The sequence below is a fragment of the Colossoma macropomum genome, unplaced genomic scaffold (assembly GCF_904425465.1).
Source record: "Colossoma macropomum unplaced genomic scaffold, Colossoma_macropomum, whole genome shotgun sequence".
Lineage (NCBI taxonomy): Eukaryota > Metazoa > Chordata > Actinopteri > Characiformes > Serrasalmidae > Colossoma > Colossoma macropomum.
The window spans coordinates 39,828,424-39,856,161 of record NW_023494787.1 but is presented as its reverse complement, the minus strand read 5'-3'; the positions used below and the strand labels follow the sequence as shown (position 1 = coordinate 39,856,161).

Here is a 27,738-nt window from a genome sequence, read left to right as displayed (position 1 = left end):
AGCATTTACTTCCTGGCGCCTCACTGCTGCACCATTTAAGGTGGAACAGAAATTTCGAAGAAGCCAACTTCAGCTTCATCATTCACCATCATTTTGCTGTCTTTTCTAATACAAAATTTAGTTGGTGTGTTGTCTGAATTGAATTCAAACTAGCATTAAATAAGTTAAATAGTACTTTTAAAATTTGTAAATAGTAATATTATTTTCATGTGTAGTGCACTAGTCTTTGTGTATACCATCATGTCTGTTACAATTATCTGTGTCCCATGGATTTTGTATTTTATTTGGAAGGATAAAACAAAATAACACTTAATATACAGCCATACACGACAAACATGCAGTCATTAAAAGGCTGTAGTACTGTTTCCAGCACTTTTGGTGTTCAGTGTTGAAATGGCCTTAAATGAGCTGAAGAATGCATGCTGACTTGTTTAGGACTCGAAAATTAACTTGGGACAGTCTTAACTTGGGACTGGACTTGGAACTTGAGTGTCAAGATCTGAGACTTAATTGTTACTTGCAACTTAGTGACTTGTTCCCACCTCTGCAAAGAGCTTATTAACCCTGAACAAAACCACTGGCTTGTAACACTCATTTGTTACCTACTCTAGAAGCTGTTGTTTAGCGAGTGACTGTTTAGAGCTGTCTATGGTTATCTGGTTGACCAATTAATCATAGCATTCTTGGTTAACTACTACTTGGTTTATGATTATCGATATGCCTGCCTTTTTCCTGACCTCTGCTATTAATTATGGCTCTGCCATCTGGAACGGCCTGATTGAACTGACTCAGCACATACAGGCCTCACACTTTCAGGCTCAAATTGTTAAAAAAAACTTGGCTAAATACTTTTCCACACCCCCACCATCATTCTTTCTTAAATCTCTCTTAATTAGTACACTCTAAAACAAAATTGGGGCTTTAACTTCAACAAGTTACTGTGCTGGCTTAAAATATAAGGTGGCTTAGTTTTAGCTCTGTTTTACAACTAACCCGTACTAACCCGTACAGAGGTTTTGCTTAAGCCTAACTAGAACTGTAAGCTTGTCACTGTACTATGTTATAGGCAACAAGATGGTGATCAAAGTAATATAAAGTTGGACTTGTGATTTACACAAACAGCTCAGTAACTGAAAGAACTGTACTGAAAAAATTACTTACATGCCCCCAAAACACTCTTTGGCACAGATCTCTTTAAAATGCTGATGAATCGCTCTGAATTTTGGTGGGAGACTGGCTAGGAAATGTGGTAATGTGGTCAGAAGCACATGCTGTTTGACCTTGTGTGTGTGTTAAACTGAGCCCTGTGTTAGGGTGTTCCCTGCACTCCCCTATTGGCTTGTCATCAGGTCTCTACTAAGTTTGCTATTCATTAATTTTTTAGCTAAACAGAGCTATCCAAATCACAGAAACCTTTATAGCTTGTCCTAAGAATTTCGCCCAACTTACCTGGTTTAGTTGTTCATTGAGCCTGTCTATCCTCTCCTTATTGGGCAATATCAGGAGCATGGTGGTACCATTAGTGTCAGTAAGCTAAGTAAACAGACAGTTTAGTTGGGCATTTAGTTAGTCTGTGACCTACTGAATAAAACCAATAATATTTAGTTTAGCTATCATGAATGTATAATATGAATCACACCCAGTGCTAACTTACTCATTACCTAAGTAGCTAAGAAACGTACCGGTGTTCTGACGTATTGTGCGACGAAGTGTCCTATTAAAGCGCGTTATGAATAGGTAGAGCTCTACATAAAACTATAGGTAGGATACTTTGACAGCCTCAATTACACAAAGCTGAAATCAGCTTCTTATTCGCCAGCTTCTTGTTCAAATTTCCCCGTTCCACCTTAAATGGTGCAGCAGTTACATTCTGGCACCTTAGGCCACTGCCCACTCAGGCATCATTTAGGGTGAAACGGGAAAATTTGAACACGAAGCTGGCGAATAGGAAGCTGACTTCAGCCTCGTCTAAATTACAGTGTCAGAAAATGCTTCCAGTATTAAAACTACAGTTAAGTTGTGTTGAGAGTCAGTCACCCTAACAAAAAAACACTACATTCAGAAACAAAGTGGGCGCTGCACAGACTTTCACTGCCTTTGGGACCACTGGGACCCCAATCTGCCCGTTTTTTTGGCCTGAATCCATAATCTTCTGCGGTGTTTGGCAAAGGGATGTGATCCCTCTCAAGATATTAAACATTTTCCAACCATCTTCTCTGCAGTTGGTGCAATTTACCACACACCAGCTACTTGTCACTGTTGCTTTACGCCATGAAGAGTGCTGCTTTCTGTTGCTTTCTGTCTACCAGTTGCGCGTGCATCTCTGTGATGATATTCTACACAAAACCGTCCATATGATTTATGATATTTATTTTGTGTCTTTAATGTATGGATCATGACACTATGCACTTCATTTTGTTAATAAATGAAAAACTACACTGGGAAACATAACAATTGCACAAGCTTCATTTTTTTGGTTTGCTTTGCTTATCTGTTAAACTTACTAATGAAAATCTAACCACACTTACTATTTCTTATATTTATGCCTTAGTTACTCAGGTAAATCTAGTTAAGATCAATTAATTTGGATACGTCTTACAGACTGGAGAACTCATGGCAAAGAATCTGAGACCAGTCCTCCATACAAAATTTCTCCAGGTCCTTCATATTCCGAGATCCACACTTGTGGACTCTCCTCTTTAGTTCATCCCACAGGTTTTTAATGGGATTTAGGTCAGTGGGTTGGGGTGACCTAGATAAAACCCTGATTCTGTGGTTAATGAACCTTTAATTTTGTGTGTGCCTGCTGGAAGATCCAACCACGGCCCAGTTTAAGCATCCTTGCTGCTCAGCCCCACAACATCCACCACTGTACCTTTTTACAAGGATATCATTGTGTCTACGCCAAACCCATCTCTGGTATTTGTTGCTAAAAAGGGCTTGGTAAAGAACAGTACATTGCGCTCCATTAAGGGATCATTCCGCCATATTGGCAGGGTTCATTTTAGAGGTCTGCACTACCGCGGGACCCACGAGACCCAACACAATATAATTTTCAGTGTTGCTCGTGAGAGCGGGTAGAAATCAGACCCATTTAGGCTTGAAACTTTGCCTAATCACAAGTCAGAATGCTGTCGAAAAACAAATATACCGTGTACATTAATAAATTACATTTTATATATATGGAGAAGAGTGACTGATGTGACCATTTACCCATCTGGAAACAGGAATGTCTGTATAACTGTCTCGCTGCTCCGCAGCTCAAATGCTGTATGTATGAAAGGAGGTAGCATGTGTGAGAGATGGTGGAGCCTTCGGTCCGACAGCCACAGCTACCCAGCAAAACACCAAAAAATAACCACTCTGTGGTTTAATTCCTGCCTTCTGTTTACTGGGAATAAATGGCGTTTGGTTAAGTTACTCACAGTGAGCCTGATGACCATGACTGCAGTGTTATTTCAGCAGAGGATAATGTATTTGTGATTAGACTGTGTCAGATATTGGATGTGAGCTGGACTGCGCGAGTGGAAGTGGGGCATATCGTTTCGGTTGCAGGCGGGAGCAGGAGAAATGATTCCGATTTTTAGTGGGAGCGGGCAGGAGCGGGATGAAATCTTGTGGGAGTGGGACTGAAAAAACAGTCCTGCGTAGACCTCTAGTTCATTTTTTGTTTACTTGCTGCAAATACTTGCTTACACTGTGAGAGCTTAAAGAAATGACTTTTTTATTGTGTATTTTCAGGTTTGTCATGATTTGTATTGAATCAAATGAAATGTGAGCGTATCTTAACCAATTCTTGAAGGATACCAAACAGCCATACAATGCTATACAATACAAATGAGTTTTTTGATGTTGTGCATCCACACAAACTCCCAAAAAACGAGTGGAGCAATGATCAGTTTTTCCCTGCTGTTGTGTGGCTTAAGTGCTTGTAGTACTTTAATTAGGTCAAGATTTTCAAGTCACTTAAAGCTCTTTTCACCCAGCCAGTGGCAGATTTAACTCAGTTACTGCTGTATTTCACTCAGCCACAATTCTTCTGAATTTTCATTTAACCCAGTTACCGACGCATTTCACTTGGTTTTGGCGTTTTCCTCTGTAGGTGGCTTTTCCATGGCTTGCCTGGCTAGTTAGAAAACTAATGACACATTACTGTAGTGTACAAAATTAAGCCCCACATATTAGATCATATATCCTAAATTTACTCTGAGGGGCAGTCAATCTAAAGTCTATAGGGTCGTTTTCACACTTGAACCTTTTCAGTATTTCAAATAGACTCAGACTGCTGAGTCATGTTTTTTTTTGCTTATGTGAACAAGTCAAATGAACTCAGAACAAGATAAGGTTATAATGTTGTTCTCTCTCTTTTGCCTGCTTACATAAAATAATGCATAATAGAATAACAGCTCTTTTTTGTCTTGTACAGAAGAGGACACCAGAAGAGCAGCAGTGTTGCTGAATCCTGACGAAAGTGATGTACCAGCAGACACTTCTGATTCTACATATGCACACCTGTTGTAGCGGCCATCCACAAGCCTAAACGTCCTAATGCTAAGAGAACCATCACAGATGTGGCCTCAATGATAAGCTCAGTTTTTAGCAACAAAGGGAAGATAGGCCTCAAATTGGGATGGAGGAGAGACACCAACAGGCCCAGATGAAAAGTGACCAAGCCATGATGCACATGGCTGCTCAAGTGATGCGCACAGCCATTTCCCACACTTTCCCTCCCCTCTGCACCACAGAGGAGACACCTCTCTTTCCCTTACCTCAGCTCACCAGTCAACTCATCAGCCATGGTTCAGACTTGGTTTAAATTGATGAAACAAGTACTTTTTTGTCACATGTACATATTTTGTTGCATTTGTCATTTTCAAATGCACTGTTCAAAATGAAGATTTTCTGAAGTGTTTTTTTTTTTTAGAAAGACACTTATTTACATTAATAAATAACAGCAGAAATCAGAGGTCTGTTTACTTCATCCTAAAGAAAAGACAATATAACATACATAACTCCTTATCCTTAATGAGGGTAATATGTATCTCCTTATCCTTAATGAGGGTAATATGTATCTCCTTATCCTTAATGAGAAATCAATAATATACATACAGAAGCAAACAGAATTCAAAGTGAGCTTTGAATCATGTTTTTTCCATTTTAAAATGGATTGAATTACTGTGTAACCTGTGGAATGACTGAGTGGCTCCTCTCTGTCTTTCATATGCATCGTTCCATGAATTTCCGCATCTTTCAAAAGATTAGACTCTAGCTCTTCCGCTCTGCTGTTACAAAATTATGCATTGTACGCCATGCAACTACCACTTTATTGATTATGTTGAAGTTGTGATAAGTTTTTTTTTACGAGGCCATCTGGCTTTCATTCTGCCAAAAGCTCTCTCTATACACATTCTTGCTCTGCTATTTAAGCATGAAATGGTTCTTCAGCTTGATGGAGAATGTGTTGAATATTGTGTTTAACTAGAGCTGCATCTCATTAACTGAATGAACCTTCCTTTCCTGTTCACATTTCTCAATTTTGCTCTGATCTTTGATCTGGTAGTCAGATTTTTGTGCTAGTCAGCTCTGCAAACATATTTAATGAGTCCATGGGCTTTAGATAGGATTTCCAGGTAGAAAAGGAGATCAACTATTCTTAACCAGCCCAGACGGACTAGCCCTGCCACAATGGTGGATCACCCATAAAACAATGAGTTATGACATCACATTCCCAAGCCCTAAAGAAAAAAAAAACAATGGGCCTCATTCACCATCATCTTCCTAAGTTTTTTATTAAATTTGTTCTTAAGAAAGGTCCTAAAAAAAGTCTACATCAGATTCATGATGTGTTCTGAAACCACAGAATCCTTTGCACCTTTGTGCTCTTGAGTGTTCGTAGATTCTGTTCTTACCTAAGAACAAATCCCAAATAAGAAAACATTGGTGAACGTCAGAATCTTCATGAAAACTGTGTAAGTGGGTTTTCAGGAGAAATTTCTTCTTATGAATGGCTGGTGAATGAGGACCATTGTGTACAAGTTAATAAAACTGTGACAACCAAATATGCAGCTTTTTTAAACAGTAATTTCTGGCCAAGCGACACAATAGCAGCATCAGTTTAGATGTTCACTGAACAAGGGCTGTGGGTGTTAGCTTCATGCTTGGAGTTAAAATAAGAGCATATAGCAGTTGGTGTTTTGAACTTGGTGTGGTTTTGGTCTACCTTTGTCTTTCTGTGTCGTTTGAAATTACATACAGCTGGTGCAACCTGCCTGGATTGTCTAAAATGGCTGTGATACGTGTTTAGAATTTTCCTTCTTTAGACCAGGAAATCTTATTGCACTTTACTGTAATTTCACTGTGCTCTAGTGTTAATGAATGTAAGGTACACATATCTTACGTAAAAGCGCATACATTGGCAATATAAAAGTGATCAATAAAGAACTAAATCTAAATGCACTCTGTCTCTGTGACTGGCAGCATGAGATAACACAGGTGTGGCCAGTCTGACCACCACCTTTCTATTATGTGGTCTCCAAACATTCCATCAAAAGAGATCATGTGGCCCCACATGCAGTTTCTTTCAGCAGTGCCAAAGCAGCGCTGATTGGCTGCTGCAAACTTGGAGAAGTGAATTTAAGCTGCAGGTTCCAGATCAGCTGCACACTTTGTGTCACAGCTTTGACTCAGGTAAGACAGGACGCTGTTAATGAGGGATCTGAAGGGGGGAAAGAAGGTGTGAAAGCATTCAGAGATGCTAAAACTTGTTAAGGGAAAGTAGTTTATGCTAGTTTTCTTTTTTATTCATATCTTAAGTGTGAATTTGTCTAGACTTTGTGTGGAAACTAATTGATTGCTCTTTACCTCAAGCTATGGAGTTGAGGATTCTCTGTACTTTGGTTGCTGCCCTGCTTTGTGGTAAGAACTTCCAACCTTTACTTAGAACCCTGCTGGAATCCATAAAGCATATTATATTTTAAATGTGTTTCAAAGGGCTAACTTATTTGTTTGAAGTTAAAAATGTTTGGACAGCCTAGGTCAAATTACCACCCCATTTCCAAAAAACTTGGGATGCTGTGCAAAATGTAAATAAAAACAAAATGCAATGATGTGCAAATCATTAAAACCCTATATTTCATTGAAAATAGTACAAAGACAACAAATTAAATGTAGAAACTAAGAAATTTTATTGTTTTTTTTTTTAAATATTTGCATCCATTTGAATCCATTTTCAATTTGATGCCAACAACACATTTCAAAAAAAGTTGGGACGGGGTCATATTTACCCCTGTGTTTTATCACCTCTTCTTTTAACAACACTCTGTAAGCGTTTGAGAACTGAGGAGACACTGCTGTAGTTTTGAAAGTGAAATGTTTTCCCATTCTTGTTTGATATAGGATTTCATCAGTTTGGGGGCTCATTTGTTGTATTTTTCATTTCATAACCCTCCAATTGTTCTCAGTGGTGACAGGTCTGGACTGCAGACAGGCCAGTTTAGCACCCAGACCCCTTTAATACGGAGCAATGCTGTTGTAATACATGCAGAATGTGGTTTTACATTGTCGTGCTGAAATAATCAAGGCCTTCCCTGAAAAAGACATCGTCTGGATGGCAGCATATGTTGCCAAAACATGTATATATCATTCAGCATTAGTGGTGCCTTCACAGATACGCACGTCACCCATGCCATGTGTACTAATGCACCCCTATACCATCATGAATACTGGCTTTTGAACTGTGTGCTGATAACAACCCGAGTTGTCTTTAGCCCAGAGGACACAGTGTCCATGATTTCCAAAAAGAATTTCAAATTGATTTGTCAGACCACAGGACACTTTTCCACTTCAGCTCAGTCCATTTAAAATGAGCTCAGGCCCAGAGAAGGCGGCACCGTTTCTGGATCCTGTTTATATATGGTTTCTTATTTGCATTTTAGAGTTTTAACTTGCATTTGTGGATGCAGCAACAAATTGTTTTCACAGACAGTGGTTTTCAGAAGTGTTTCTGAGCCCATGCAGTGATTTCCACTGCTGAATCATGTCTGTTTTTAATGCAGTGCCATCTGAGGGCCCAAAGATCACGGCCAGCAAATACTGGTTTTTGGCCCTGTCCCTTGCATACAGAGATTTCTTCAGATTTTCAGATTCTTTCTATGTTATTATGTACTGTAGATGATGAAAAGCAAAAGTTCTTTGCTACTTTACATTGAGAAACTTTATTGTTGAATTGTTACACTATTTGCTTGTGCAGTCTTTCACAGAGTGGTGAACCCCTCCTTATATCTACTTCTTAAAGACTTTTTTATGCCCAATCATGTTACTGACCTGTTGCCAATCAACCACCAGGTGTTTTTTTAGCATTACACAACTTTACCAGTCTTTTGTTGCCCCCATCCCAACTTTTTTGGAACGTGTTGTTGGCATCAAATTCAAAATGGGCAAATATTTTTCAAAAAACAATAAAATTTCTCAGTTTTAACATTTGATATGTTGTCTTTGTACTATTTTCAATGAAATATAGGGCTTAAATGATTTGCACATCATTGCAATTATTTACATTTTGCACAGTGTCCCAACTTTTGTGGAAATGGGGTTGTACATTTTGTTGATTTTTTAAGTCAAAGTAAGTTACATAACATATCCTCTGCAGAGAACACACTTTTGCATATTTTAATGCATAATTACTGTTTATTTGCTGAATGTCACATTGTTACAAGACAAACCATAAAATCTGGACTGTGCAAAAGCTCTGGCACCATTTATATTTGTTTTATGTTTTCCAATGTGTCAAATTTAGCAAATAATTAAACTTTGTGCACTAAAAATGATAGAAATTGGCATATTTAAGTTTATTCCCTGTAGAAGATGTGCTAACTTTTTTTTACTTATAAAATAAACAAAATGTGTAATTTGACTGGCAATGTTAAAACCTTTGCATATGATTGTACTGACATTATCTGACAATAGTCAAAAGCAAATTTGTCCATTTAAAGTGAGGTACTTTAACAGCACACATTAAGCTCAAATGCTAATGCCATCACCAATATTTGAACTTCATATATGGCTTTAAAATGGGTAAATTCGCATTTGAAAAGACATAGAACACAATAATATAATGCAAATAAATTCATTTTTTTAAAGTTTTTAGCCTTTAAGAATATAAAATGTGCTGTAAATTATGTCTTATTTACGTGTTATTTTTTCTTAAAATCTCCCAGGGCTTTGCACTGCTGGGCCCGCAGGGAAAGAATTTGCTCTGTCCTTCATGCAGAATTACAAACCAGGGACTAATAATGGCCAATCACGTTTCATGGTGGAGATCTCTAGCCCCCCAGGTTCCATATTAAGCACCAATGTGAAGGTGACTGCACTGGGGCAAGTGTTTGAGAAGACTCTTCAGCCAGGAGCTGGAGAGTCATTCCAGCTTCCCGATGGGGTGGAGATGACTGGAACCACAAAAAGCAAACAGACCGTCCAGGTGGAGGCTGACCAAGAAATTTTGGTACTATCTCTGAACTCTAAGCCCTACTCAGCAGATACCTCAGTGATCTACCCTGTGAAGGACTGGGGCACAGAGTATTACATCTACACTCCACAGATGGGCCCACCTGATACCTTTAAAGAGTTTGCCATCACCAATCAAGGCAGCCAAAATACAGTAGAGATTCTGTTAAACGGTGCAGTGACCTTTCAAGGGCAGCAATACTCAAGAGGGAGCCTACTTACCATCACTTTGGAGCCATTTGAGAGTGTGCAGATCCAAAGTACAGACGACCTGACTGGCTCCAAAGTAACTGCCAAGCAACCAGTCGCTGTTTTCACAGGCCACAGCTGTACCTGGTACTTCTCAGAGTGCAATCATGTGTATGAACAGCTACTGCCCGTAAGTAGTTGGGGTACGGAGTTCACAGTTGCGACTCTTGCGTACTCAGAACCTTCGTTTAGATTTGATACAGTGATCATTCAGGCTTCGCAAAGCACTCAACTCCAAATCACTACTCAAGATGGTACAGCCTCACCCAAGCAAATGGTGCCTGGAGAATCCCTCTTTATCAATATTCCATACCCCAACTCTCTGCATTTCACTGCTGATAAAGGGGTTCAGGTCCTGTACGAGTTCAATGGAGGAACGAATCCAAACGGAGTGGTGAATGACCCCTTCCTCATCACCATCCTGTCAACAGACCGCTTTAGCACCTCCTACACAATGGAGGGGCAAGCTGGCTTTACGAATGAAGCCATTATTGTAGCTCGTACCTCTGACTTGAGTAAACTGACACTAGATACAACTGCGATATCAAAAGATCTCCAGTGGATTCAAGCTGGGAAAAGTGAATACTCATGGACGCAGTTCAGTTATGGTGAAACTTCAGGCTTCTATCAGGTAGCCCATCCAGACTCACCTTTCGCCTTGTACAGCTTTGGTGCTGCCAAGCAGAATGGATATGGATCTCCAGCCCCTGGTAATCCTCCAGGTAAGCCAACAAAATCACTATAAAAACAGTTACAGAAATAAAAAGGCAAGGCTGTACTGTTTGGCAACAAAGTTGAATATAAGGAAGAAGGACAGACATGCTGTAGTACAAGGACTTTTGCATTGTGGTAGAAGTGTGAATAATAATCATTATTCTGGTTACTTCTCTCATTCTCTTATCCATATAGATGTATGATGAAGTGAGAGTTTTGTTTTTTTTCTGACATCATGATGCCATTCTGTTACCCTATATTATGACATGTTTTCTTTTAGTGTAAAATCTATTGCTGCACTTACAGAACATACAAAGTTATTTTTGAGGTTTGACTTTTTTCAATCATGAGTGATATGATATACTTGGGCAGTGCAGCATGCATTGTGATTATAACCCTTGAGTAACTGAACAACATATACAAAAACAGACCAATATGCAAAGGAAATATAATATATACATATTCAAAAATGGCACGGTTAAATATATTGTAACATCTTTGCTAGTATGAAAGAGGGAGACACAAATGTTTACATGTTTTATGCTTTATAGGACTGTATCCGCCACAGCTTCATAGACACACAGTCAGAATGCTAACAGAGCTCTCTAATTAGCTGATGACTTAGCCCCCCCAGCCCCCCAACCTGCAGGGGAAAGAGCCTGCAGCACATCCACACTGCTCAAGTGCTCAACCTCGACTCCCCAGTTCTTCCAGCACTGAAGCACAAACAGCCCCAAACATGGACTCCCACTGCCGCTCTACACAATCAAACCAAAGAACCCCAACCACGTTCCCCAACAAGCTACAATATTTAGTGTCACGCATATTGCATATAATTTTATTCTGTGCAAATATATTCTTCTTCCATATGGGGAATCAGAGTAGCAAATACTCAAGATGCTATCGGGTACTTGTGTATTTAAGACTAGAGCTGATATGTATTCTCTTATTTTACTGTCTCTTCATAATTACAGTAGAATCATAGGTAAGTGAATTAATGTGCTAAATTTTCCTCCAGCTTCTGTTGGTACCTGCTGGGTCATGGGCGACCCACACTACCGTACATTTGATGGCACTTACTACAACTTCATGGGTAACTGCACCTACATCATGGCTAAGAACTGCCATGTGGACACTGTACACCCAGCTTTTGAAGTCCTGGCTGAGAATGAACGCAGTGGCAGTTCAAAAGTCACCTTTGTCAACGAAATTGTCATTACAGTCTACGGTGAAACCATCACCATTGTCCGCAATGAGTTTGGGCTTGTACGGGTAAGTGTATATAATGTATGAATATATGAGTATTCTACTACTACAGTCTGATATGTGTATTTTTATAGGGCTGGCCTCAATGATTTGAATAATCGTGTGTTTGTTTATTACTTTGGTTTTCATTTCTCTATGTAGTATTTGAAAGCTTCATCCTTTTTAAGCCACAAAAATCGTAGCCTAAAAGAAATTTCAGCAGCAACGACATTTAGATAATACAGTTATGGTTAATAAATGCAAAATGTTAAAAAAAACAATAAATATAGCTGCTTTTGTTGAAAGCAGCATAAATTCATGCCAGGCATCCCCAGAGTGCAACAACCTGCACTGCTTTTCCACATAACTTTCCACTAAAGCTAAAACAGCAAAGACGACTAAGAAATCACTCAGCTCCAACTCGTAACCACTTTAGGCAGGAATATCAGCTCTTTTATCTCTCTTTCCTTTCCGAGTAACCCTGTAAATGGCCAGGGCCCACTAGCAGGCCCAAAGTTTTATTGCACACTTCTATAACCTAAGAATAGGCTTGTTTGCATTGAAGTCTCTGTAGTTACTGAATAATAGTGTTAGTATGTAATAAGCCTGGGATTTCAATGGGTAAAACAATTTTACAGCAGGTTTAAAACTTGACAGCACAAATAACAAACAACAGATCTCATATCTGAGAAGTGTAGCCTCTATACACTGTTAGTACAGCGCAGGAGCTGCTGCACCAACTACTGCACCACCAAGTCTATCAGATCTTAGTAAATAATTATTTTAATTATAGCTTACAACACAGGTGAACGGAAACACTAAATTAAAATGGAAGCGCATCTGTTCCAACAGACAGATGATTGAATTCGCTTAAAATATTATTGCTTTTAATAATGATTTTGAGAAGTTTTCAAGTACTCATTTAAAAATATTTGACGCACAGAAAATGCTGTTCGGGCCAGCCCAATTAATTTAGGTACACTCTTAAGTTCAAAAGCAAAACAGAATTATCATCAAGATTTTTTTTTTTTAAAGAAAATCACATTAATTCCTGCCTTATCATTCATGTTCTCACTTCAGATAAATGATTCTCTTTGGTACCTTCCAATCTCCTTGGACAACGGCAGAGTGACTCTCCAGCAAAGTGGTCTTTCAGTTATTGTGGAGACAGACTTTGGTTTGTCAGTGCAGTATGATTGGGAGCAATATCTGGTGGTAAAAGTACCAAGCAACTTTATGGAAAGGATGTGTGGCATGTGTGGGAACTTCAATGGGAAGAAGAATGATGACCTCACTACTCCCACAGGCTCCTTAGCAGGCAGTATTCCAGCACTGGGAAAGAGCTGGAGGGTTCCAGGCTTGCCAGAGGATGCCTATTGTAGTGATGATTGTGCTGGCCAGTGTGAGAGCTGTCAGGGAGTGTCATGGCTTAAACGTGTGGCAGCAGAGGCCTTCTGTCATATTGTAACCGTTCTCACTGATGGTCCATTCCGTGATTGCAAGTCTCTCATAGATCCCAAGGTTTTCTATGAAAATTGCCTTTTTGACTACTGCATGGGCAATGGGTACAAGAACTTTCTTTGCAAGACAGCACAGACCTACACAGATGCTTGCCAGAGAGCTGGTGTACGTGTGTTCAACTGGAGACACCTCATTGGCTGCCGTGAGTATTAGAAACAAGACATAATAATAGTAATAGAACTCAAGCTTGAGGAATATTTACAAGCCACATTTACACTGTTTGTTCAAGCCCTCTGTTGAATGGAAAGATATGCATTGTCAGTATACAAGCTTTCAAAGCCCAGGCACTCACCTGAAATATGACATTTTGGGGAAATTCCCCAAATATCATGCTCAATGTTTGCTTCTGCAGATATAATAAAATATATAGCAAAATAAACCCCTACTTCCCACTTCCCTGTTTTTTTATGTGATTTATTTCACTCACTGTCACATCTGTTCATCTTTTCTCAGCTGCCCCAACATGTCCTGAAAACAGTCAGTATGAATCCTGTGCCTGTCCTGCTACCTGTGAGAATCCCACTCCTTCTGCTGAATGCAAAGCGAACTGTGTGGAGGCCTGCGTCTGTGATGGTGGATACCTGTGGAGTGGAAACAAGTGTGTCCCTAAAACTCAGTGTGGCTGCATGTACAGCAGTGGAGGCGTTGAGCGCTACCTGCAGGCTGGAGAATCCATCTGGGTTGATGACACTTGCAGCAAAAAGTGCACCTGCGATCCAACCAGTGGTCAAGTCATGTGCGAGAACACAAGTTGCCAAGGTGGATCAGAATGCAGTGTTGTTAAAGGGATCAGAGACTGCTATCCGGTTTCTCAATCGACCTGCAACATCTACGGCGACCCCCACTACAACACATTTGACAACACCACTTATGACTTCCAGGGTACCTGCACCTACACCGCTGCTCAGGGCTGCCATCTAGAGGGAACAAAACTTACACCATTTGCAGTTATAGTGGAGAATGAGAAGTGGAATGGGATCCAGATGAGTCCAAACGTGTCCGTGGCCAAGGTGGTCGTTGTGGAGGTGTATGGCATGATTTTGGTCTTGCGAAGAAATGAGCTACATCAGATAATGGTAAGTCTTAGAGCACACAGACTTCATGAGTGCTAGCCTTTATATAGTAGTAATGTGTAACACAGCGATTTATAAACTCTTAGCAGATGTAGGCAGATGTGTGTTGAAAACAGTAAAAATGTAATTCTATAAAATGCCTTTCTTTTGTGCACTTGTGACTCTCCAGCATTAATACTGGAGAATAGTGTCTTTAGTGTGTCATAAATTGGACTTCCTAAATATAGCCTTTTCTTCAACACAGTGATACATTTTTGATATCCACCATATTTTCTGTTCAATATCTCTACAGTCATATGCAAAAGTTTGGGTGATCCTGGTCAAATGATGTTTTGTTGATTTTGTAAATGAAAATAAGTTAACATAGTGGTCATTTGCCGAGGTAAACTAACAAGAAACCGTGAAACATTAAACATAAAATGTGGCCTCTGCAAAAGTTATGGTAAATTTTATATTTCATTTTTTCACAATATGTTAAACGAAGCAAATTAATTATAAAATTTGCAGAAAAATGCCATATGCCAACTTATTTTCACTTTGATCTCTGCAAGTCAAATTACATGTCACCTGTAATTTGACTGGGGGAGATCAACCTTTTTCATACAATATATTCATACATGCATTTTGGTACTGGTGGATTTCTTGGTGAGGTAACATAACACCCTGCCGAGAGCGCCATGGCAGAAAAATTAAATAAATAAATTTGGCCTTCCCATTTCCCAATTTGAGTTTACTGTACACTCTCAGAAATAAAGGTATGAAACTGTCACTGGGGCAGTACAGCTGTTGTCACTGGGGTGGTTCCCTCAAGGGTACATCTCAGTACCTTTAGTCAGGGAACATAATTATACCATAATCCATTGAAATAATATTTTTTTAAGTTGTATTGATTCCACACTTCCCGTCTCGTCTCCAGGCTTTTTATTTTATTGTTCTGTTTTAAAACATTAGGTTATGAAACGATACAAATGTATACTTTTTACCTGGGAAAACTTAATTAAGGTATTTAATTAAGGTATTTGGACCTTAAAACCACTGTTGTACCTTTGAGGGAACATTTACATGTTTGTACCTGGATAAACAAAAAATCTGCACAGCACCTTTATTTCTAACAGCGTAGGGAAATCATTATGATTAGTAATTACAGACATGACATAGTTTTTTACAAGGTATGACAAAAGTATTTACTGCCTTCTTCCTCTGAGAATGCTACATACAACTACACAGCCTCTCTAATTAATTTGTCCCAAATCTAAAATTGTCAGCTGGAACTGTTGCTGCTAGTAAAACAGACAGCAGATGGGTGAATAGTACACACATTTATGTTTGATTATATGCTATACTTTCAGGTTAATGGGATCTTGACCAACATCCCTGTAAGTCTGGATGGTGGAAAAGTGATAGTCCAGGAAGAGGGCTATCAAAATGTTATCACTACAGACTTTGGCCTGAGAGTCGCCTACGATATGGTTTATCATGTCAGTATCACAGTCCCCAGCAGCTACCACGGGAAGACCTGTGGACTGTGCGGCAACAACAATGGTAACAAAACTGATGAGTTCTTGTTGCCTGATGGTAAAGAAACCAAAGACATTAAAACATTTGGAGCTGCATGGAAGGTGGCTGTTCCCGGTGTTGTGTGTGATGATGGCTGTTCTGGAGACTTCTGTCCAACGTGCCCTGCAGACAAGAAAGCTGTCTTTGAAAAGGACTGCAGCATCATTACCAACCCTGAAGGTCCATTTGCTGCCTGTCACAGTGTAATTAACCCTGAGTCCTACTTCAGAGATTGTGTCTACGATGTCTGTATGGGCGATGGAGATCATCACATGCTCTGCCACAGCATTGCTGCTTACATGATTGACTGTCAGGACTTTGGAGTTCCTGTTAAAAACTGGAGAACGTCAACGTTTTGTCGTACGTATAGAAACAAGTTGTAAAATGGCCTAAATATAGTAAAGCATGTTCATTATATATACAATGTTTTAGTTAACTGATATATTTCTTATACTTTTTCCTTATAGCTCTGAAATGCCCTGCCAACAGTCACTATGAAATCTGCGCTCAGTCATGTGACTCACCCTGTCCTGGCCTCACTGAAATCATCGACTGTAAAGTTCAGATCTGTGCTGAAGGCTGTATGTGCGACTCTGGATTCTTCACCAATGGGACAGGCTGTGTTAAAGCAGATCAGTGTAGCTGTTATGAGAACGGACACACCTACAAGGTTAGTCACCTCTGTATTGTTTAGTGTAACCTTTTGTATTTTGTGTTTTGGCATAGAAAAAATGATTATGATTAACAACTAATGCAGTCTCAGTACTGTCGTGCTCACAAAAGCCAGTTTGGTGTTAAGCAAGGTGTGAAAAACAGGGGGTCTTGGAGGTTCCAGGACCCCCTAATCAACTTCTTTCACCCCTGAATGTCTCAAAATCAAAATTCTTGGGGGTCCTGAAAATAAACTTATTATGAACTTTTGCTGTTTGTCAGAGAAAATAGATCATTAAATACAAATACAAGGAAAGGTCATTGTTTGGCCTGCTCCACGGACAATCAGTGAGGTTCTGTATTTGGTAGTCTTAACTAACTAGAGTTACAGCACTTGTCTGCCTCAAGCTGGCGCTGTAGCAAATTGATTCACCCAGTTGGTCCTTCATGGGCTAGCAACTGTATCTATGCCTGTAAGGTCTCAGTTAATGTGGAGAGCACATTATCAAACTAGAAAAAAGCATTTCTAAAAGAAGAATTGTTAACCAAATGTTTTGCTGCCATTCAAGCTAGCACCAGCGTTGCTATGGTAAGTGAGTTAGCAGCCAGCCAACACTGGAGTAGCCAGCTAACATAGGACCCCCTGAATAACAGGGGGTATTTCACATACTAGTGTTAAGGAAGTTATTTATGACAAATTATACCAAGTTGTTAAACTTGTAGCAGGAGTGTTTAACACTTGGCCACATCGATGTCATCAAGTAAGCAGTAAAAAAAAAAACAGGTCACATGTCGCCGCCGGCACGGTGGCGCAGTGGGTAGCGCTGTTGCCTCACAGCGAGAATGGCCTGGGTTCAATTCCCGGCCGGGTGACCAGGGTCGTTTCTGTGTGGAGTTTGCCTGTTCTCCCCGTGTCTGCGTGGGTTTCCTCTGGGTACTCCGGTTTCCTCCCACAGTCCAAAAACATGCAGTCAGGCTGATTGGACATGCTAAATTGCCCCTAGGTGTGAGTGTGTGTATGTGTGTATGTGTGAATGTGTATGTCTGTCTGTCTGCCCTGTGATGGACTGGCGACCTGTCCAGGGTGTATCTTGCCTTCCGCCCAATGACAGCTGGGATAGGCTCCAGCACCCCACCGTGACCCAGAAGGATAAGCGGTTTAGATGATGTATGTATGTATGTATGTAGGTCACATGTCAATGATTGCTAACTCCTCTTGCAGATTGGTCAGTCAGTCATCACCAACGATTGCAAAGAACGTTTGACCTGTATTGCCTCTGGTGAAGTCAAACATGAAGCCATGCAATGTGGTACTAATGAAGTCTGTGAGATTCAGAATGGTATTCGTGGCTGTTACCCAAAGCCTAATGGTAAGTAAAAGTAAAACCTTTGGTTAAACAACTTTTTTCTACATTGTATAGAATTTTGATCCATTGCGATGACCACAGAAGCATAAACTCTGGAATGCTTTTTCTAGTTGTCACCAAACTTAATAAACTTAACTGTTAAATTGTGTTAAAATAGTCAGAGAATCTCAGGGGACATGGATCATTAAGGGGTGCTAAAACAATAATAATAAATACTTCATCAAGGGAAATTTCCCCAATACAAAATCAATAGTTTAAGTCAGAATGAATAAACTGATGGACACCAAAATTCATCCTTTAGTTTTAGGCACCTGTTGGGTCATGGGCGACCCACATTACCGCACTTTTGATGGTGATTACTACAACTTCATGGGCAACTGCACCTACATCATGGCCAAGAACTGTGATGTAGACAGTGAGTACCCAGCATTTGAAGTCCAGGCCATGAATGAACGTTTCGGCAGCTCAAAGGGTACTTTTGTCAGCGAAGTCATCATTAAAGTCTATGATCAAACCATCACCATTGTCTACCATGAGACCGGGCTTGTGCGGGTGAGAAATGTTTGAAATGTTTGCTTTACTTTTTACCTTGTGGAGTCACTACTTGTCAGTCTAAATCAGCTGCCATATCAATTATGTTCTCACTTGTTTCAGATAAGTGATTCTCTTTGGTACCTTCCCATCTCCCTGGACGATGGCAAAGTGACCCTCCAGCAAAGTGGTCTTTCAGTTATTGTGGAGACAGACTTTGGTCTGTCAGTGCAGTACAACTGGGATCAATATCTGGTGATAAAGATTCCAGACACCTTCATGGGAAAGATGTGTGGCATGTGTGGAAACTTCAATGGGAAGGCGAATGACGACCTCACTACTCCCACAGGCTCATTGGCAGGCAGTATTCCAGCACTGGGAAAGAGCTGGAGGGTTCCAGGGTTGCCGCAGGATGCCTATTGTACTGATGATTGTGTTGGCAAGTGTGAGAGCTGTGAGGGAGAACCATGGTATGATCGTTTGGCAGCAGAGGCCTTCTGTCACTTGGTCACCATCTTGACTGACGGTCCATTTAGTGAATGCAAGACTCTTATTGATCCCAAGGTTTTCTATGAAAATTGCCTTATTGACTACTGCATGGGAAAAGGATTTAAGCATTTTCTTTGTAAGACAGCTCAGATTTACACAGATGCATGTCAGCGAGCTGGTGTACGTGTACACGACTGGAGACACCTCATTGGCTGTCGTAAGTATTAGGAAAAAGAGGAACATACAATAAGTGCAGTATACAAAATGGAATGCTTTGTGATAATGAAAACTGGGCAGATAATAATAGTGGTAAACATAGATGAAAGATTTTGTACATGGATGTGTGCTTTCACTGATGGTTACACTGTCACCTCTACCAGCTGCCCCTACATGCCCCACAAACAGCCACTTTGAGTCCTGTGCCTGTCCTGCTACCTGTGAGAATCCCACTCCTTCTGCTGAATGCCAAGCCAGCTGTGTGGAGGCCTGCGTCTGTAACGATGGATACCTGTGGAGTGGAAACAAGTGTGTCCCTAAGACTCAGTGTGGCTGTATGTACAGCGTTGGAAGTGAGAAACGCTACCTGCAGGCTGGAGAATCCATCTGGGCTGATGATAATTGCAGCAAAAAGTGCACCTGCAATCCAACCAATGGTCAAGTTCAATGTGAAACTGCAAGCTGCCCAACTGGAACAGCATGCAGTGTTGTTAAAGGGATCAGAGCATGCCACGCAGTATCTCATGGCACTTGCAACATCTATGGTGACCCCCACTACAACACATTCGACAACAGCACATATGACTTCCAGGGTACCTGCACCTACACCGCCGCTCAGGGCTGCCATCTAGAGGGAACTCAGCTCACTCCATTTGCAGTTATAGTGGAGAATGAGAAGTGGAATGAGATCCAGCTCACTCCAAATGTCTCTATGGCCAAGGTGGTTGTGGTGGAAGTGTACAACATGATTTTAGTCCTGAGGCGAAATCTGCTACATCAAATAGCGGTATGTACAATATTAGATATGGTACATAATATCGCGATAATTACTGCATGGATACTAAAAACAGATGATTTGTTTAATTTATATAGTAGTAGTATATGAGGTACTTTACTAGGACCTTTATCAGCTTAATAGCTAGAACATGTTTGTCAGACTACCAGACCTCCTTCAAAAGATCTACTTTCCTGCGGAGTTTAGTTCCAACTTGCATCTAAGATGCTGCCTCCTCCTTACCTACCAGTAGTGCATCTGATGCAGCCAATCAAGGACTTCTGATGAAGTTACCTAGCTGGAGCAGGGGTGGCAGATTGATGTTGGAACTAGACTTTGCAGGAAGGTCAATCCCCAGGACCAGGGTTGGTGACGCTTGAATTAGTGTCTCGAAACATGAGACAAAAGACTTATCTACCGCTTTGGAGTTCGTATCTCACACTTAGCCTAGAACTCAGTGGAATGTAAAAAGAAGTGATACTGAAGTTGGACTTGTTCTGGTCAAGCTGCAGATGCATTTTAGTGAAAAGTATAAATGAATCCAGCCAGAGTATATCTAGATATGATCTGGACATGGAACACAGATGTGATGTTGATGCAAGGTCCCTCATTGTAACGTTATCTTCATATTTCAAAATTGGTTCACATTCAACGATAAATGGAGATATTAGAGAATCACATATTTGACAAACATACTTCTTGATTATGTGGCCAGTCTAATCAGAACAGCTGCCTGTTTTTGTCTATATCTTTTTACGCCATGACCCAACTGCCCTGGGAGTAAAACACCAGACATGAAGAACTGGATCTATGTTAGCCATGAAGTGAACTAGCCTGTTATTTGTAGCCTTGTCCGGACACTGGATATAAACATCTAAGTATAAATACAGTGTGTCAGGTGGGAAAGAGTCAGTCTGTTTGCACGTTGCTTTAACATGTCTTGTGTCCAGATCCTATCTTGGTATTCTTTCACCATATTCCATTTGCACTTTTCACCAAAATGCATCCCTACTCTGACTAGATGAGTAACAAGCACATCAACCTCATTTCCATTTTACTTTTGTTTATTTTTTCCATCATTACGATACAAATCGACAAGCTTGGCTTGGATGCTTTCATCGGCCAGGAGTGCAAGAAGGCTTTTTTCTTGGTTTAGGGAACTCCAGCCTTGTATATCTTCCATCTTTTGTCATATTGTTTATCCTCTCACTTTCTAGTTAGCACTTGGACACATTCCACTCATGTAATTGTATATAGATAATGAAAATTTATTCTATTTACACTAGTTGTTGTAATATGGTCAAGATTGTAATCTGATCACAGTGCATCCCAGGGATATTCACAACTGGCTTTTCATGCGATCAAGTGAAATCTGAACATGATCCAATCATCAATAATGCATGTTAATGTTAATGTTTACCAAAGAAAACTATCAAACCAGAATGAGAGAAGTTCACATTATTTGTTTCTCCTTTCAGGTTAATGGTGTCTTAACCAACATCCCTATAAGTCTCGATGATGGAAGAGTGACGGTCCAACAGGAGGGCTTCCAAAATGTTATCACTACAGACTTTGGCCTGAGAGTCGCCTACGATATGGTTTATCACGTAACCGTTACAGTCCCAAGCAGCTATCTTGGAAAAACTTGTGGTATGTGTGGAACCTATAATGGTAAGAAGAACGATGAGTTACTGTTGCCAGATGGTAAAGTAACCACTGATATTAAAGCATTTGGAGCTGCGTGGAAGGTGGCTGTTCCTGGTGTTGTGTGTGACGATGGCTGCACTGGAGACTTCTGTCCAACGTGCTCTGCAGACAAGAAAGCTCTCTTTGAAAAGGACTGCAGCATCATTACCAACCCTGAAGGTCCATTTGCTGCCTGTCACAGTGTAATTAACCCTGAGTCCTACTTCAGAGATTGTGTCTACGATGTATGTGCTGGTGATGGAGATAACAACATGCTCTGCCACAGCATTGCTGCTTACATGATTGACTGTCAGGACTTTGGGGTTCCTGTTAAAAACTGGAGAACGTCAACATTTTGTCGTAAGTGTTCAGTGAATCTGCAAATATTACGTTAATGTTTGCATTGTTTAGAAGAAATCTTGGACTTACATTCCTTTATCTGTGTTCCAAATAGCATTGAAATGCCCAGCCAACAGTCACTATGAAATCTGTGCTCAGTCATGCGACTCACCCTGTCCTGGCCTCACTGAGATCATCAACTGTGATATAAAGACCTGTGCTGAAGGCTGTATGTGTGACTCTGGATTCTTCACCAATGGGACGGGCTGCATTAAAGCAGATCAGTGTAGTTGTTATGAGAATGGGCGCACCTACAAGGTAAGTTCTCATTTTATTAGGCACACCTTCCGAGTTGATATTTTTGTCCAACAATTTTGCATCCTATAGCTTACAGTAAGATTCTGCCAAAAAAGGGAAAACTTTCTGTAATTTTCCTTGCACATAATCCTGTAGACCAGAGGTCTCAAACTGCATCCGGTCTGCAAGATGGCTTCATATTACCCGTCATATATTCTAAAGTTAAATATTTACATTTGAAGTGTAGATTTGCTTCACTCACCAAACACTGTTCATGGTAACCCAACATAAGTTATATCTGACTTAGCTTTGCTTTTAAATGAGAATGAACTCTGCCTTCATGAATTCATCTCTGACACTGCAATACACACAACAGGCCAGAAGTAAGGAATGAATGGAATTATCAAACGAGAACACAGATTTACTGCTTTGTGAACTTGAAATGACTTTGTTTATGTTCAGCAGAAACACCAATACTTTCACAATAAGAGTCCCACATAATGTTATGGTTGAATAACACACTTCAAAAAGATGGTTCTTCGAGGGTTCTTTAGTGAAGAAAATGGTTCTATACAGAGTCATGAACACTCAAAGAACCCTTTGCATGATTACAGCGTTCTTCAGATTGATGGAGAATGTGCTATAGATGGTACTATGTAGAACCTTTTTGAAAAGGGTTCTATATGGCACCAAAAAGGGTTCTTCTATTATTACAAGCTTGACATCATAACGATAGAAGAACCATTTTTGGTGCTATATAGAACCCTTTTCAAAAAGGGTCTACATCTACAACACATTCTCCATCAATCTGAAGAACCCTGTCATGATGCTAAGAACCCTTTAATCAAGCAAATGTTCTATATAGAACCATTTTCTTTACTAAGGAACCCTTGAGAAACCATCATTTTTAACATGATGTACTACTCATTCAACTAATAATGATAACTTCTAATTAGTTATAATATTTATAATATACTTAATTTTATTAATTATGAAACATATAATTACATTGTTAGTAATAGTAGTAGAAGCTGAGGTCTGTGGTGACACTTTTTCCATTGCATTTACTTTTTTAACCGGCCCCTTTTTGGAGGAGACAAATTGGCTAGTGACCACCAAGTAATTTGAGACCCCTGCTGTAGGCAATTAACTGAAGGAAGAGAGCAAGGAAGTTGCTATAATTTAATGGTAACCAGCACTGTTAATGACTGTGGTGCAGTACTAAGCTTTTAAACCTGACAATTTGACAGTTCACTGAAAAAATGAAAAAAAAGTGTATCAGAGCTTCTCCTGTTAATTTTTGCCACAGATTGGTGAGTCTGTCGTCACAGACAACTGCCAAGAACGCTTGACCTGTCTTAATACTGGTATCGTGAGCATTGAAAGCATGACGTGCAACAGTGATGAAGTCTGTACGGTCAAGAATGGCGTTCGTGGATGCTATCCAAAAGAATGCGTGTTGGAAACTGGAGGCTCCTTCACCCTATTTAATGGAACAACTTGGATCATCCCATCTATGGGAGCCTTTGACTTGGTGAAAGTATGTGACAGTGCTGCTGTAACAGTCTGGTTCCGTGTGGTGGTGGAGTTGCAAGGCTGTAACTCTGGAGCTCTGACACCTGCAGCTGTTTACGTCTTCTTTGAAGAAGTGCTTGTCACTGTTAACAGCGAACTTGACATTTGGGTGAGTAAAATGTTTTTCTACTTAAACTGTATTACAAACTGTATGTTTCGTTTTGCAGTAATTTTCTTTCCTAACAAATCTGTTGTTTTCTTCTTTTTAATGTATAGTTCAATGGTAAGAAGTTGACTTCACCAGATGTAAAGAGAAATCAGATACTTGTAAAGGTCATCGATCAAACAGTCATCATCGAGAAGGAATCGGCCCTCAAATTGTCCTACAGTCTAACAGATGGGATCACAATCACCGTGAGTGAGACGATTGCTGCTGAGCTGTGCGGTGCCTGTGGGGAGTTCACTGGGTCTGTTTCTGGTACAAGCATAATGATGTATATGGATGAAAACAGAGCACCTGACTTCCCCAGCTGGTAAGTATGGCAGCATTGCAGCATGATGGCGATATCTGAAAAGAAATATTGTCGCTATCCAAAAAAAAAAAATCTCAATTTTTTTCTGTAGATTTTTATGTTTCTATGTCTTTCGATCACAACAGCTGTCATTTGCATTTTATGAAAATTTAATCATGAGTAGACCAATAGAAATATTCCACATTTGCTTGGAATAAAATCTCTTTCCATTTACTTACATTAAAAGTAAAGAATGTTTTTGCCTTCTCCTGTAAAGTTGCCATTTTGGAGATTCTTTTTTGGACAGTGATGATATGTAGCTGCATCTATGAATGTCACAAAATTTTATGTGGACTTCACCCGTTTTTACAGTGACCATTCCCATGCTATATGGCTTGATAGGTTTGTCCAGTCTGCAGAAAGTTGCGCTTGCATGACTTGGGTAGATTTTGTTCATAGAATCAATGATGAAATCACAAGAAGGTTCATGGTCATAGGCATTTGGGTTGTTTTTGGCATCTTTGACACAAGACAGCCTAAAATGCTCTCAACATTCTTTATTTTCATAAAATAACCATCACATTCAGCAGAATGACTGTTAACCCACACAAATACTGCTTTGCAGTTTTAACCAGTTTGCAGGGGATGTTAAAATAACAGAAACACCACATGAAATACTCATTTAACCTGGTACACATTAACAGTCAAATGCAGAAGCTTGGGTGCCCTGGTCAAATGACATATTTTGTTGATTGTAGTGAAAATAAGTTTGCATCCTGTACAGAGAACACAATAATAAAATAATCATAATAAGTTCAATAGCTATATCTACATCTATATCAATATCTATAGTGTGTTTCACATACCAGTTCTGCAGATCTAAATGCAGTTTCTTTTTATTTGATAAATTCAACATATTAGGAAAAAAAAAACATGGCCTAGGCAAACGTCACGGCACGTTTTATATTTTATGTTTCTTTTGCAGTGTGTCAGATTTTGCAAATAAATGTAAATTAAAATGTGCTCAAAATGCCATATTTAAGTTTGCTGTCTGTGGAAGATATGTGACCTTATTCTCACTTAAACGTGTTATTTGACCAAACATTTGCATATGACCAGATCCGGTTCACATATAGGTGCAGTTAGTAGGTACACAATTGTTGGATTGTAGCCCATGTGTCACTGCACAGCATCTGCCATCCTCTACCCTGTCCACCACTGAAAAGGGACCACCACAGGACCACCACTGAGCAGGTATCATTTGGCTGGTAGATCATTCTCAGCACTGCAGTGATGGCAACATGGTAGTGTTATGTTAGTGTATGTGATGCTGGAGTGTCAGACACAGCAGTCCTGCTGGAGTTTTTAGAATAGTCCACCAACAAAAAACATCCAGCCCAAAATGGTCCTGTGGTCAGAAATCAAATCCGAATAAGAACTTAAGGTGGACTAACACAGATTAGATTAGATTTTCAAGGAAAAAAAAAACTAGCCTCTTCAACTGTATGCACACAAAGTGTATCAACAAAGTAGGTGTGCCTAATAGAGTGGACCGTAAGTGGACACAGTGTTAAAAACTGTTGTGTCTGATCCACTTGTACCAACAACGCTGCTGTATCTTGTACCAGCGCAACACACACTAACACACCACCACCATGTCAGTGTCACTGCAGGCCTGAGAATGATTCGCCACCCAAATAATATCTGGTGGTCCTATGTTGGTCCTTTTCCATTGACAGGCAGGGAAGAGGGGGGCTGACAAACTGTATGTCAGCAGATGTACTGAAGTCAGTAATTGTAAATCTAAAAAATGCCTTTGTATGATAAGTGTACCAGATAAAATAGCCAATCAGTATGAGCACTTTTTGTGGTGTTCCTGTTATTTGTACACTCTCTGTATATAGTTATTGGACACTGATGGACCAATAGTACAGTTTTCAGTCATTTTATAGTCACTTTGTTGAAAGGTTTGTGCATAAATGCTTGAAATTTGTTTCTAAAACACTTACAAACAGGGATACCTTAAGGTGTTTTAAGTTAGGGGTGCTGAAATTTTGAGCAACATGTAAGTGGTGTGAACTGTGATGCCCTGCAAAATGATTATCTTTTCCTTTTTTGGAATTTTTTGGAATACTTCACATTAAACAGAACAAGCCACAATGTCCTATAATGTGCCAAGAGACTAAATAAACACATATAACTGACACGTCAAACTGCTGATGTACCATCCTCCTCACTCTGCTCTCTCTCTCTCTCTCTCTCTGGACTTTGTGTCCTGAGTCATGTCCTAAGCAACCACCAGTGAAAATTGCTGATATGTGGCACTGTAATTGATTGTGTCACAGCCATAGACACATGAAATTTCAACCTCAAAAGCACACAAGAGGAGATGTAATGGTTGATAAACAAACTAATGTATTTAAAGCACAGCACATTATTACATTGGAATTTTATTGTTTATTCGAACACAATGTTAGGCAATTTTGGGGTTTAGAAAGAGTCTACAACTCTGCAAACTCCTCCTCTCATTGCACATCAACTTGCTTGTGTTTTAGTGACGGTGACAAACAGTTGTCGAGGGGATTCAACTCACTTTAATGAAGATACATTGTTAATGTAAACAGTGCAGCTACTGTAGGTTTTGTAAATATGTGAATAAAACATAAAAATACAAACATCACTTTAAAGCAAATTCACATTCTTTTTAAGTTCAGATTTTTAAAATTATTTTTAGCAGTTGCACAATCCTGCCACACTCTTAGCACATGCAGTGGTGCATCATGGTGATGTGTAGCACTTAGAATCTAAAATATAGGATACTTTGCAAAAGAAAAGTAAAATGTGCCTCTTTTATGAAACCGATGATCTTTAAAACCAACAAATATGTGAAACATTTTTGAAATGTTTCATGTTTACCAGTTTTGTTAAGGTAAATGGCAACAGTTTATTAGTTGATGGTCTCACTATTGTCTAAACCTTAATTTCTGTTTTTGTTTTTTTCCAGCAACTAGTGAAGGTTGAGGAGCTGCGCTAATCTTTTGAACCCTTCCACCAAGCGACATCCACCCAGCAAAGTAAATTTCCAATGATATACAACATGATTCTAAACATTATGATTGTCTGATAAATGATCAATGGATCGATGGAATGGATCAATAAAGCACTTGCAACATAACATCTTTTCCAGTCCTGTTATTTCAATGTAAATGAACAAAACATATAATTATAGCATAGAGTGTATGCAAGCTTTGAAGACTCTTAACTTGTTGGATTTCTTGAAATCTGACAGCACCTTTAATTGAATATAAGACATCATACATATCATTATATGCTATTTTCATGAGCACAATAATGACAAATTAGCTGGTAATTGTTGAAAACACAAAATTCTGATTAAATTTAATGTACATGTGCATGTAATGTGCATGCATTGTAGCCAAACTACGGTATAAGCTTTCTTAACATATCACTTTTATCAGGAGAAGCAGGTAGCAAAACTA

The 27,738-nt window shown here is 39.6% G+C and overlaps 1 protein-coding gene across 1 annotated transcript; it reads left to right on the top strand.

Annotated features, from left to right (window-relative positions):
- Positions 1–6,576: 6,576 nt before the first annotated feature.
- LOC118806045 (IgGFc-binding protein-like) lies at positions 6,577–27,413 on the top strand. The gene is made up of 17 exons (XM_036567316.1): positions 6,577–6,687; positions 6,868–6,915; positions 9,216–10,472; positions 11,483–11,736; positions 12,790–13,372; positions 13,684–14,306; positions 15,653–16,220; positions 16,328–16,530; positions 17,734–17,881; positions 18,180–18,430; positions 18,533–19,115; positions 19,279–19,901; positions 21,368–21,935; positions 22,030–22,232; positions 23,521–23,895; positions 24,003–24,259; positions 27,243–27,413. Exons 2-17 carry the CDS (start codon positions 6,870–6,872, stop codon positions 27,247–27,249), a joined length of 6,549 nt encoding a protein of 2,182 aa, XP_036423209.1. The 5' UTR covers positions 6,577–6,687; positions 6,868–6,869; the 3' UTR covers positions 27,250–27,413.
- Positions 27,414–27,738: the final 325 nt, after the last annotated feature.

Excerpts from the sequence above, each read along its gene's own strand:
- LOC118806045 (XM_036567316.1), top strand. The coding sequence starts at position 6,870 with ATGGAGTTGAGGATTCTCTGTACTTTGGTTGCTGCCCTGCTTTGTG. Across the intron at positions 14,307-15,652 it reads ATGAGCTACATCAGATAATG|GTTAATGGGATCTTGACCAA; the intron begins GTAAGTCTTAGA and ends CTATACTTTCAG. Across the intron at positions 17,882-18,179 it reads CTGTTACCCAAAGCCTAATG|TTTTAGGCACCTGTTGGGTC; the intron begins GTAAGTAAAAGT and ends TTCATCCTTTAG.